At 42.4% G+C, this 13720-nt stretch overlaps 1 protein-coding gene across 3 annotated transcripts in view; it reads right to left on the reverse strand.

Annotated features, from left to right (window-relative positions):
* Positions 1 to 13720, reverse strand: part of Tnik (TRAF2 and NCK interacting kinase) — a 400877-nt gene that overhangs the window by 146770 nt on the left and 240387 nt on the right. For all 3 annotated transcript variants that reach the window (XM_038348394.1, XM_038348395.1, XM_038348393.1), the window contains exon 4: positions 11336 to 11461. In XM_038348394.1, the coding sequence (XP_038204322.1) occupies positions 11336 to 11461 (126 nt within the window). The remainder of the gene's footprint in view (positions 1 to 11335; positions 11462 to 13720) is intronic.

A 13720-nucleotide genomic window follows, 5' to 3' on the forward strand; every position in this document is an offset into this window, starting at 1 on the left:
CACATGAAAATACAGGCAGAGGGTGCTGGGGAAATGGAGACAGGAGGTAGATACACTTGCTGGTCAGCCGGTGTAGCCTAATCAGCAAGCTCCAGGCCAATGAAAGACCTTTTTGCAAAAAGTAAGGTGGATGGCTCTTGTAGAATATTTGAAATTGTCTTCTGGTCTCCACGTGAACCCTCCCCCCCCACGCAAAATACACATAGAAACTTTACGCACACAAACATATCCCTGGATGTACATAAACACATGTACATAAAATAACAGCCATGTATAATTCTATCTCAAAACTCAAAGTGAAAAATTAGGAATGAGAGGAGTAAGATTTTTAGACAGGCTAAAAGTAGGGAAAGTTAGGCTGGGGATATGTTTCAAATTATAAGAATAGCATTTGCTAGGCAAGTTAGAAGGCATGAGCTCAAACATCTAACACCTATGTAAACCCTAGGCCACTGGGGCACAGTTAAATAGGTGGATCATGGGAGACCACAAGCCAAGCAGCCTAGTCAAAACCATGAGCACTGGGTTTGGAGAGAGACTCTGTCTTTAAAAAAAAATGTGGGAGACAGATTGACACAGTCACCTGCTGTTCTCTGGCTTCTCCAAATAAACTGGTGTGTGCCGATGGACACAGAAATGCACGCTCAGTTCTCCCCAACACGAAACAGGAAAATAAAAAAGCAACCTAGACTTTAAGTATTTGGGGTGGAGTACCTGGGCAGTGGAAGGTCTTGAGAAGCATGCTGGGAGTAGGAACTAGGTCAAAGTTCATCTGAAAAGGGAACCAGAAATGTCCTAACTCAGTGTTTGGCATACATGAAGTCATTTTTCTGTTAATGTGAAAGGCAGTGTAAACAGTTTCAACAAAATGTGTTGAAACAACAAAAGAAATTGGGTGTCCGTCTTGTCAGTGAACCCCTCCGCCCATAAAAAGGGCTCTGCAGACTCTGCACTCGGGCTGGACACAACTGTGAAACTGGGCGCACTTTCTGACTGTGCGTACACCCGAGTCACTTGCTGGCTTTCCTCCTCCACCAGGGACAGGAGGCAGCCATTCCCATGGCCATTTTAGATTCCCATATTTACCAAGTCCAACCTCTTGAGCAACAAGATTCCGTTGCTCCCCAGGCTAGTGACCAGGATGGCTGCAAAGGAAGCCCTTTACTCCCAGAAGCAATGCCTAGGGACTAAGCCAGTTTCTTTCAAAAAGGGAAAGCTTCAGTTTTGATACTCAGAACTAAGAGAACATTCCATGACCCCACTGCAAAGGCTCAGCTCCAGGTGACCGAACATTTGGGAGCATAATCCTCAACACCTCACAAGGAGATCTAATTGTTCGTTCATTCTTTAAGAATTTCATACATGTATAAAATGTACTGTGATCACACAGAATTAGAAAAAGCCCAGGTTTAATGGACACCAAAGCTCCCCAATAGCCTTCCAGTCCCTCAGAGATGAGACCAGGAAGGAAGACTGGAAAACCACGTGTTCATTTTCTGGGGGGCATTTTAAATACCCTGTAGGCATGGTCTTGAGTATCTCTGGTGGGGGAGTCATTGTTTGGCAGGGTTCTCGGAGGGGGAATCTGGATTGAGGCAACTCCCAGGAGATGGGGTTTGGGATGGAACCTTCCACCCAAACATTCCAGATTCTTTGGATATATGGATGCCAGGGACTGGGGTGAAGCTTTAACCCAAAATTACTTACCCCCAATTCCTGTGCCCCTCTCCTCCCCTCCTTGCTATGTGATATAGATGTCCTATTTCAGGACACTGAAAAATTGAAATAACCCAAGTTGAATTGGGCGTGGTTTCTGCTACAATGCAGTAGCAATATTAATTGAAAATATAGCACATTTGGGTTTCAGCACCGTGGCCAACCTGAGTATGGGTAGTTATATGACATCATTCATTCAATAATTACAACATCTTATTCTATGATGATCTCACATAGGGTGGGTAATGAACGCAGGGTGTGGAGTTGAGTGTACGCTAAGACAAGAGTCAGGGCCCCTGGCACAGGCTGACTCAACCCCTGTGGGTTCTGGGTGACTGACACTCTACTTCCACGGACTGTTGCTATTTGGGATTTCCAGCCCAATATTTCTACACCATTTGATTATTGTTAAAACTTTTCAAGAAGTCCAGGCTTCCATACGAATCTGTTCAATTTTTCTAATATTGACTTAATTAAAACAACGCTACCTTATGGGGACCAAACTAAATATATTTAGCCTCCAGGCTGTCGGTTTGCAAACACACAACCTGTTCCAACTAAGATTTCACAAAATAGAAACTAAATGTTAGAAACCCTGCCTCTCCTGAGTCTAGAACTCAGACTTGTGGATAAACAAACCAGGCGGCACCCAACCATTAGAAAGATCCTCAAATATATAAACATAACTTGTGTGCAATTGTGATGTACGCACATGTGTGCAAGAGAGCATTTTCCTGTTGCTGGTGAAAGTGTCCTGCTCTATCACCTTCCTCTGTCTTGTTCTCACTGAACCCCATCTAGCCTGGCAAGCAGCAAGCCTCAGTGGTCCTCCCATCTCTGCTTTCTGCAGGCTTTTTTTTGTTATAGCCCTGAGGTTATAGGCAAGCACTTGGGCATACCTGTTTCTTTGCTTTAGTGCTATGCTCCAAGCTCAGTTCCTCACTGCTTGTGCAGAAAGCACTCTTACCCACTGAGCCATCTCCCCAGCACCATAACATAGCATCTTAACTTTCTGCTCTATAAATCCACACCACATCACTGCAATCTAGTGAGAGGCTAATTTCGCTGTTTCAGCCCAATCATATATTTCAGAAATCTATATTTCAGAGTTAATTACAAACTTATTTCCTTTCATGGGGTCTCTCGGTCTGTGAATGCTGTGACAGTGTCAAAAGGACAGCAAAATACATGTGATTTCATGTGTTATGGTTGAGAAACCAGTCCATTTCGCAGACAGCACCGTTCCCCTCCCTCTGGTATCAGAGCGCTTTCCAGCAAACCCGGAAACCTGGCGGGCCAGGAATGCGGTAGAGAGATGAGAGGGTGACGCTGTGTGTCTGAGCATCACTGCTTCGCACAGATGAGAATCTTTATTGAAAGAGCTCCCTTTTTTGATTTCCGGATCAGGCCCGAGCAGTTGATAAAGGAGAATTACTTAGCCATTATCAGAAGTGGTTGTGTTTCTGCGGAGCTGATATCAAACAGGAGTTTATCTCTACAATAGGCCCGATAGAATTTGCACAGAGTACAGTTCAATCAGAAGCTACACCAACACAAGTGTCACCCCACGAGACATATAGTGCCGACCTCTGAACTCCAGTCATGGCCGAAGGGAGTTTTTGAGGAATATTTTATGCAATCAGGCTGATCTCAGGTAACATGTATTAGAAAGTATTCCTCCTGGCTGCATAGTCTTGTCTCTATAAAACACGTCTTTATATAACCGTGATCCTTGCAAAAATGTCAGTAGTCTGAAGAATCAACTATCTTTGACCTTTGGGATTATTTGATAAATCACTCCCAAAAGGCTGAGTGTGCTTTTCTACACATGTATTTCTCAGGCTTCATAGCAGCCTTTTTAAAAGCCGAGAGGTTTTTACTACCCTTTTTGAATACTAGACAAATTGAGGAATAAAGATCCAAGGTGAAGTCAAATTTTTATTTATTATTTTGAGACAGTGTCTCACTATGTAGCCCGGACTGGCCTGGGAGTCACAGAGATGCCCCCACGTCTGCCTCTCAGTACCACCATGCTTAACTCTCAAAATAAGCTTATGGAAACACAAAGCTCTAGCCCTGCCCAGAACACCAACCCTTGATATCAGAAGCACTGACTCTGACCTCACATACCCCAGAGTAAGCTAGCTTATTGGCTTCATCACTGATTAGCTTTGAGAACTTGAACAAAGTTCTGAGCCCAGTTTCTTAATTTGCACAGTGGAAATAATAATTTTTAATTTGTAAATTGTCTACAAATATTTAGTTAAATAATATGGCAGGGTTAACACTTTCATAATATTATAGTATGGTAACAGAACTTGACTTATGGGTCAGTAGGCAGGAAGTCTTGTAAACCATTGTTCTTTTATTTTGTAACCAAATTTCAATCACTATTGTGATCTAATATTAGCTCCTATTGTCTCTAGACTGACCCCCAATTCTTGAATTTTTATCACGTAGAAAAGCAATTATAAAAATAAATTATGCTCTTGCCTTAGGACACTTTCCTAACTTGACCTCATCCTTAGTGAGTGACAGAGACGCTGTCAAAGATGGCTAGTGGGGTGATCAGACCAATGGGACTTTTGGACCCAGCAGATATGAGGCCACCCTCACCGTCACCCTGAGTCACCTGTCATTACTTCTCCCTTTACCAAGTTCAAGAATGGGGTTGGCTTCCTGTGATGGCGGATGATGGCTGTCAACTCAACACCCTGGGAAAAGGGAACTCAGCTGAGGAGCAGCCTCCATCAGACTGGCTTGCGGAAGTGTCTGTAATGTGGTTTATTTTATTATCAAATGGCCATGGGCAGTGACATCACTTAGGCAGATCAGCCTGAGCTAATAAGAAAGGGATTGGAGGTGAACTTGAGAGCAAGGTAGTAACTAGTTTTCCTCCACGGCCTGTGCTTCAATTCCTGCTTTCAGGACCTGTAAACCTGTTCTTCCCCCATGTTGCTTTTAGTGTAGTGTTTATCCCAACAACAGAAACGTAATCAGAACCCTTAAGAGACTAACCTCCTAACTGTGTCTCCCCAGCATATCCCCTGAGGCCCTCCAGTCTGCTCTCAGCCTAGCAACCAATGTGACGGCTTCATTTTGTGCATCAGATCCTATTTATGCTGAGAGCTCTCCAAAGGCTCCCCGCCTTCAGGTAAAGTAAAAGCTGAGGTCTTGCCAACGGCAAGCAAGACCATGGAGGATCTGGTCTGGGGTCTCTGTTCTGCATTCTGTCTTCTACTAACTTTCTCCCCGTTCACGGTGACTCATCCTTGTTCCCAGGAAATGGAAGGCCTGCAGCCTTTCCCCCAGTTACCCATAGCAGAGCTTACCCTGACAGCTCTGCTCACCACCCATGTTAAATTCACACTACTCTAACAAAGCACTACATAGCATACACTAGAAGACCTGCTCAGCAAAATTACCTCCCATTTCTGGAGGCAGCATGGCCAGGCTCCAGTGAGGGTTATCTTCTGGTTGTAAACTGCTGACTTCTGTTTTTGCTTACTTAAAATGTTTCCTTTTCTTCTGCTAGGTGTGGGGTCTCCTGAAGTCTAGGCTGGCCTCAAACTTACTCTATAGCTAAAGATATTTCTGAACTTCTGATTCTCTTGCCTTTACCTGAAATCTCCAGATTTCTACAGAAGAGAACGGAAAAGCTAACTAGCTATCTTTTATAATGGCACTAATACCATTTATAAATGTTCTATGCTCATGACCTAATCACTCCCCCCACAAACCTTAACCTCTTATAGGCTGTAAGTATGGCTCAGTGGGAGAGAGATTGCCTCGTAAGTACAAGGTCTCAGGTTTGATTCTCAGCACTACAAATAAGCCTTACCTCCTAATATAATACAATCACGTGCGGTGGTGCTCTTGGTAGTATTTCAAGATGTAAATGGGGAGGGGGTTTCTAAAAATTAATCCTATGGAATCCTGCAGCCTTGACCTCAACCTGCCTTTTCCCTGATTATGTCAGGCACTTGTGAACTTCCAGCATCTTCTGCAACTGCCTTATTCATTCTGTTTATAGCCTGTGATCTGCAGCAAGAATGTAAGCTACATTAAATATAGCCCTTTTATTCACTGATTATCATAAGAACTTAGAAATGTACTTTGCGATGAGTAAGAATGTGTCTTTGTGTGTATGTGTGTCTATGTATATATTGTGTGTGTATATGCATGCATATATGTTAAGTGAAAGAATGATTGATGAACAAGTCATAGAAAATATATACATCTAGGCTCTTGGGGCTCAAAAACCATAGCCCTCTCCATAGGAAGAGCAATTGTCTGGGAGGAAACCAGCAAGAAGCACTCAATTCCAAAGTCTAGCTGCAACCTCTAGTCAAATTATAAATGAGAAAAAAAGGTTTGCTGTTTTCCTCAAAAGCCAGCCTAAGATGTCTGGAAAAACACAGATACACACACACACACACACACACATACACACACACACACACACAAACCCATAGATAATATACCCATAGAATGCATAATATATGCACATACCTACACAAATAAAGTATTACATATGCAAACACAGATAAAGTACTACATATGCATATACTGCATGATATCATGTATTGTATTTAATATGTGGTATATATTAATTAGCAAACAAAGTATTAGGTTTCATTATGATATTTTCAAACACAATTTGTTTTATGGCTCTTCTTCGCTCTCTTTTCCCCTATATCTACCTTTCCCTCCTTGCCTCTTCTCACCCGTTGTAGAATCTTTCAGTTTTCATGTTGGTCACATGTGTTCTATCATCCCTCTCCCCCCCCACCATATGCCGCTTCCTCAACACCTCTTTTTGTTCAAAAAGTCAATTAGCTTTACTAGAGCCCAACAAGAGAATGACAGTAAAATTTCCTTCCAGCTGCAAAAGCAAATTAACCTAAAAGAATGATAAAGTATGTTTTTGAAATGTAAATTTTGTATCTATGAATTACATACAAATTTGAAAAAGGATCATTTTCAACAAGCAGTTCAATGCCTGGCATGCAATACATGTTCAATAAACAGCACCTGTTTTTAAAAGATCAAATTAAAATCTATGGTTTAGGAAAAGAGAAAATGAGCTAAGTCTGCTAGATTACCCCTCTATTTTCCTCAGGAGATGATCTGGAAAACATTGCCCAAATCCAAGAAAAGCAACAGCCTGAACATTCCGACTAACAAAAGGAGCTACATGTTTATGCCCAGTTGGCACTATAGCCCTGACCACAGACTATGAAAAATTGCCAGCATTCCTCCCATTCTGTGTGTAACACTTTCAGCAAAGGCACAGGGGTGTGAGGATGTCTCTTGGATATAACAATCTCACTTCTGGCAGATATACACAGAACCAAACTGCTGGGTGATACCTCTATAAGCTTCTCCACAATGGCTGCACTGACCAACAACCCCACCAGCGGTGGGCAAGTATTCTCGCTGCTCTGCACCCTCATCAATAATACTATGGAAATTTGCCAGTTCCACCTCAGTAGGACTGGGAGAGGAAGTCACAACAGTTCTTGCTCATCTTGTACAAGGCAGTGGATTCCTTCACAAGCACGGGGGTTGTGAGAGGATTAGTGGTTCTTTCTGGGGTAGCAAAGACTATAAGGATGTACAGGTGTACCCCAGACTGTGGCAATGATGTGTACCCCAGAGTGTGGCAATGATGTGTACCCCCAGAGTGTTGCAATGATGATGTGTACCCCCAGAGTGTGGCAATGATCTGGGAGTCATCTGTTGTAGCTCATGGCAATACAGGACAGCACTAAACCTTGGATTCCGGACAGTGCCGGGTTTTTTGGGACATGAAGATATTCCAGTACGCGTCACCTCTTTTTATGCCTCTGAGCTTTTAGGCCCTTAGGAAGCATCATGCAGACATCACCCAGACAAGGCTTGTACCAGTGATGCTGTTCCCACCAACAAATAAATTCTTTTTCAGCTCATGTTGCCAAGTACCTTCCAAAAGCTGAAGAGGAAACTAAGACACAAAAGGCACAACCCTTGCCCTGTCTGCCTTTGTGAGGAGCTAGGGTGGGGTGAGAGACAGTAAAAGAGGAACAGCAGAAAAGGTGCATACCATACACTAGGTGGAAGAGAAACACAAGGAGAAACAAGTATGGAAGGCAATAATGTCTCAAAAAAGGATGGACTTAGAATGTATACTACTAAATGAGCTATCCAATCTCAGAAAAGAAAATACTGCATGCTGTCTCTCATTTATGGAAGCTAGCCAATAACATACATATATATGTGAACAAAAGCCACACGGGTCCACTACACCATGCAGAACAGAACACGAAAGGCTAAGTATTATGAGATGAGGAAGACCTAAATGCAGATGAAGGCCATGAAATATGAAAGGGGATATAAAACTAATTGTTTTTCTAGTTCTACCTCTATCATGGATACTTTGATTTGGAGGTGGATATGTACAAAAAATATATTCAATAGAGAAAGTATAAAATTCAATGTCAAGCTCCTTAACACCCATGTCCAGTGGCTACTCTAATTGAATGGAAGTTCACCAGGTTGTAGAGTTTGGGGGTCTGGCTGATTTGGATGTGTAATCTTATTTTTAATTCTCTATTTTTCAAGTAATAAAGTTTAAAATAGAAAATAGCTGGATATGGTAGTACACGCCTTTAATCCCAGCAATTGGGAGTCTGCAGCAGGTGAATCTCTGTGGGTTTGAGGCCAGCCTGGTCTACACGGTGAGGTCCAGGGCAACCAGAACTATGCAGAGAGACCCTATCTCTAAAATTAAATATAAAAATTAGAGGACTGAAATGACCCTCAAAAGTAAATGTTTCCTCATCATTACTGTGTGCTTATTTCAGAGATTGCAACCAGTCAGCATGCGTGCAAACATACACTTTTTGTTTCTTATAAAAATGAAATATAATGTATTTAATTATGACCTTTAAGAAAGACTTTATAATCTTATTACAATAGTTAATGTTCATCCATTCATAAGAATAAATTTATGTGTGGTTTAATTAACTGTATAGTTAAGTAAATTTCTTATTGGTTAATTTATTTATGTCGCTATGTAAATATTTCCTTTCAATAAATTTCTTCTTAAAGAAATACTGGTTCAAAACTTAGGTACTTCTCTTGGAATATATATGCATGTGTGTATATACAAACATATGCATTATATATGTGTAAACGTCTTTCTTTCTATGAGTGTGTGTGTGTGTGTGTGTGTGTGTGTGTGTGTGAGAGAGAGAGAGAGAGAGAGAGAGAGAGAGAGAGAGAGAGAGAGAGAGAGCTGTGTGTGTTCTATGTGTATTCCAACTGTCCTTGGGTTAAGTGGCAGCAATGTGTATTTCCATGAGTAGTAGGTAGGAATAATACCTATGAAACAGTAGTAGGTCCTGAAAACTGTCTGCTAATCTTGTAGGAGGGAAATCGCCCTGAATTCTTGCTGGGTCTCTGTTTACATTACCCCCAGGAGTAACTTTTTTCTTAGGCATCTTTGTTGGTAGCTGATTCCTAACATTGTAGCTGCGGCCTTGGCCTTCACTCGCCTTTCTAGTGTCGTTTCCCACTTTACCCCATTTGATGGATGCAAACCCTTCGTATCTGAAGGCTCTGCCCGTCATATAGGAAATGAACATTTTTCCTAAATTAGTAACTTACATCTCTTTTTTATTTTTGTAATAATTGTTAAAGCTATGTAATCAAGACTCTCAAGGTTTGATTTAGCTCATCTGCTTGTCATGTCTCATTCGAGTGTGCAGTGATGCCAATTTTCGCCTATTACTTTATTTTCCAGCTTTCATGTCCATATTACTGTGCATATAGAGACTACAGTTAAATTGAATGTTACTTTTACAGAAACCACGTGGTATATTAAATCACTGCCATCATACTTTAATTGCCTTATGGTGTACCTTTATGTTAAACTTGGAGATGGGCCCTATGGGGAAATTTTCCCGGCAGCTCTTTTCACATCTACATGCTGAATATTCAGTATCACATGGAATGAAATCTTGTTAGTGCTGGAGCTGACATCATCACATCTTTTCTGGTCAGCATGTGCGTATATATATGGGATACTTTTTTTGCCATCTTAGTTAAATTTCAAATGTCACATGCATCAGCAGAGTAACTTCTATCTAAGCCTGAGGCTGGAGAAATGTCCATGAAATGCTTATCATCAGAGCCACACAGTTTCTCACAATCCTTGGCATTTGGTAGACAACGACTCAGGGGCTTTTGTGTGTTAGACACTAACTAGAACCCCGGAAGATGAGCAAGGCATTAATTTTCAGGGCCATCAATCCAACAGCATCACATGAAAGCAACAAAGACCTACGAGATGAAGAGAAGCAGACGGACTGGTCGACCTGCCACTGAATGGACTGTACTGAGGATGATTCATAAGATTGGCAAAAGAGGTAAACTCCTTTCATGTCATCGACCTAGATGGCACTGTACCCAGGGAAGGACAAAGTGACTAACAAGCTCCTGTGTCTGAAACCACAAGGTGGAAAAGCCAATCTGCCCTGACCATGGCGGGGATGCACTGGTGGCTCTCAGTTGCCACTGGTGGGACAGATAACCAGAGCTCTCTCAAAGGACTGGGACACAAAACTGCTGAAGCAGGGTGGGGGGCGAGTTCAGGAAGGGCAAAGCACCTCAGTCACCCAGAGTTCAGTTAGAGCTTGTTTCAATTCCACCACACAGACCACGAGACAACTGATTATCCTCCCTGCAAATCTTAGCTGCATTGTTCAAGAAATGAAGCTGAAAACAAAAAACAGAGAAAGAGAGGAGACTGTTGATAGCTATCTCAGTGAATGGGGAAATGTCATATGATTCATAGACAGTAGATGGCACAGTGCCTAAAATATGACAATGCTATAAAAGATTGCCAACAGGTGAGGAGAAACGGAATTAGCAAGTAGCTGTGGGCAAGGCCAATACACATATGGATAAGAAAGGGCATTGCAACAAGGCTCTGTGGATTTAGCGCTTTCCTGTACAAGCAGGAGGACCTGAGCTCAGGTCTCAGCACCAGCATGGAAAAAATTGGGTACATAGTGGTTTTGTCTGCTAACCCCAACCCTGGGATAGTGAGTGAGTAGACAGGTGGATTTTACGAGCTCCCTGGCCAGCCAGTGTAGCTAAAACAGGCAGCTCCAGCTTCAGGGAGACACCTTGTCTAAAAAGAAAGAAAGAAAGAAAGAAAGAAAGAAAGAAAGAAAGAAAGAAAGAAAGAAAGAAAGAAAGAAAGAAAGAGAAAGAAAGATAAAAAACCAAGGTGACCACTAACAGAGAAAGGTACTTGATATTGACCTCTGACTTCTCCATGCCTGTACACACATGTGCTCATCCACAGATATTAACCTCTGACTTCACTATGCCTGTAATACAAATATTCATCCACAAACACATGTATATGCCAAGCAAATAAATGAGTAAGTTTATTTTTAAAAAGAGATAGAAGAAAGATTTAGAGATAATAAATAAATATATATATGTATATATATTCAAAAAGGGAAAAAAACGCTGAAAAAACAGTGTTATGAAAATCAAATGTCAAGTCGCCCCATTAAGTCTTGTCAGGGGATAGAGACATGCATATCTGCATAGTGCTACATACCCATAGCTGGTCGTCCATGCCTGGAGGGTTCTTTTTGATGAAAGCACCGTAGTATGTTGCAATGTTCCTGTGATGAGAATATTTCTTCAACATGTTAATTTCTTGTTTGATTTCCTCCTCTTCATCCTGTTTTACAACAATAAATAGTGGGTGTGAAAATCCAGTTACTTGGAGACTTCTATTCAATGCTATAGTCAGCAATGATGTATTACCAGTCTTTTCCTTGGCTGTCTAAAGAGGATTATTATGTTGTTTGGTTAAGAATGAAAATGTTTACAACACAACTCATTGGTGGCTCCCTGGGATCGTCTCTTTGTATAGCTGACACACAACATGTCCATCGCTTCACCTAGAGGCTACCAGGTAAGACCTGCAGTCAGCTCGAGGGAAGCGTCTCTCTCTCTGGTACTCAAGCTGATCACATTCACCTGGGGAAGGCCGAGGACAAAGAAAGGGAAAACACATGGTCTCAGATTTACATTTTGTTAGGCACAGTTTCTTTGAGGTGTCCTTTTATTGAAGTGCTTGACTGAAGCCAATGAAAGCCAGATGGGAGAGGGGGCAAGGCGAGTTCTCAAGATCTGAAGGAGTTCACAAAGTGGGAGTCCTCATCACCTTCGGGAAACTCAACATGAAAGAAGAGGGGGAAACACAGTGCGGACATAAAAGACTCCACAGAGAAAGTTTCCTGACACACAGTTTCGTGCAGTTTCCACTTAAGAGTCTACTAACTAGATCCTGGAGGACACACGTGTGCAACTCCACAATCTGACCTCGTGTGTGTGCACTCACTATCTGAACTTATGTGTGTGTGCACTCCACAATCTGACCTTACGTGTGTGTGCACTCCACAATCTGACCTTACGTGTGTGTGTGCACTCTACAATCTGACCTTACGTGTGTGTGTGTGTGTGTGTGTGTGTGTGTGTGTGTGTGCACTCCACAATCTGACCTCATATGTGTCCTGGGAGAAAAGAAAACTAGAAAATTGTAAGCTTAGAACAAAAGCACATGCGTCATGTAGCTTAACTAAATAAAAAAAAACTAGGTAATCTCAAAATAGATCAAGAGTTGGGGTGCTGAGCTAAGGAGGTGCATGGCTCTAACAGTGAGAATGGGGACCCAGGGGGAGGGTGGAAGGAGCTGGGCTGGTCGCTGAGGCAGGAGGTAGATGATGCATCGCTGACCAAGGCATTCCTCCCTGCAGCTGCTGCAAAGACCCCACTGCTTCAGTGCCAGACTACAGAGAGGATGAATTTAAAGACCCTCAAGTTCTTGGGGGTCCTGGCATGCTCACTGTACTGTGGTGGAAATAAGCTCTTCTTATTCTCTGTGAAGGATGTGAGCCTCATTCTACTTGGGGAGCCTCATTATAAAGAGGACAACCATCCTGAGGGTACAGGTGGCTACTTCCATTAAAAGGGAATTATGCAGGTAATGAAAGACATAGATCACTTCAGCTGCACCCAGCATACTCACCCGAGGCCGTACTTGAAGTCAGGCAGACTCTACAAGTATTTGTAGCCTGCCGCTGTGTTCTCGACAAGATCATGCGTGATGGATATGCCTGAAGAGGGCTGAGTGTGTCATTAAGAAAAGTGAAGCCCCAGTGTTATTTGGTATGTAATTAAATCTCAAATAAGTAGAACGGAAGGTGAGAACAGGGGCTGCATCACTATGTAAAGGTAAACTGAGCCGATTGTGGCCATGAAGAAAGCATTGGTACTGAGTTTGAGACTGGAACAGTGAGATAGGGTAGTCAGTGTACATGCTAAGTTTGAATTAACCCTTTGTGAGCCACAGATCTCAGAACAGTAACTTCCTGTTTTGGAACTGGGTTTTCAAAACTACAATGAAATGCAGATATTACAAGCTGAGTTTTTGTGCTGCCTGAATAAGATACGTGAAGGTTACAAAGTGAGACACAAAATAAACATGGCGGCTAGTCCTCACATCAGCGACAACAGAACCAATAGGGAACAAGGTTCATTCAGCAGGAGCAGCAGTCACGTGAATTTGAAGCTTACGTTGCATTGTTTCCAAACACAATTGTGGGGCTCTGGATCTATAACCAGTATGTAGTCCCAATACATAACCTGATCTCAACCGTCGATGGTCTTCTAAGCACGCATGTCACATATTACAGCTGCCAGGCTACAACCGACAACAGGAGGTCATACAGCTACACGGCAAGCATGTCAGCCTCACAGTGTGGCCCAGGGAGAGCAGGGAGGCACAAGACTCCCCAAGAAATAAGGAGCAATTGAGGCAAAAGCTAAAAGCAACAAGGCTTATGTTTTTGCTCTTTGTTTTGCGTGTGCCAGTGCATACATTTGTGTCCGTGTGGAGGTCAGAGGACACCCTTAGGTGCCATTCCACAGACTC

The sequence above is a fragment of the Arvicola amphibius genome, chromosome 11 (genome assembly GCF_903992535.2).
Source record: "Arvicola amphibius chromosome 11, mArvAmp1.2, whole genome shotgun sequence".
In the NCBI taxonomy this organism is placed as follows: Eukaryota; Metazoa; Chordata; class Mammalia; order Rodentia; family Cricetidae; genus Arvicola; species Arvicola amphibius.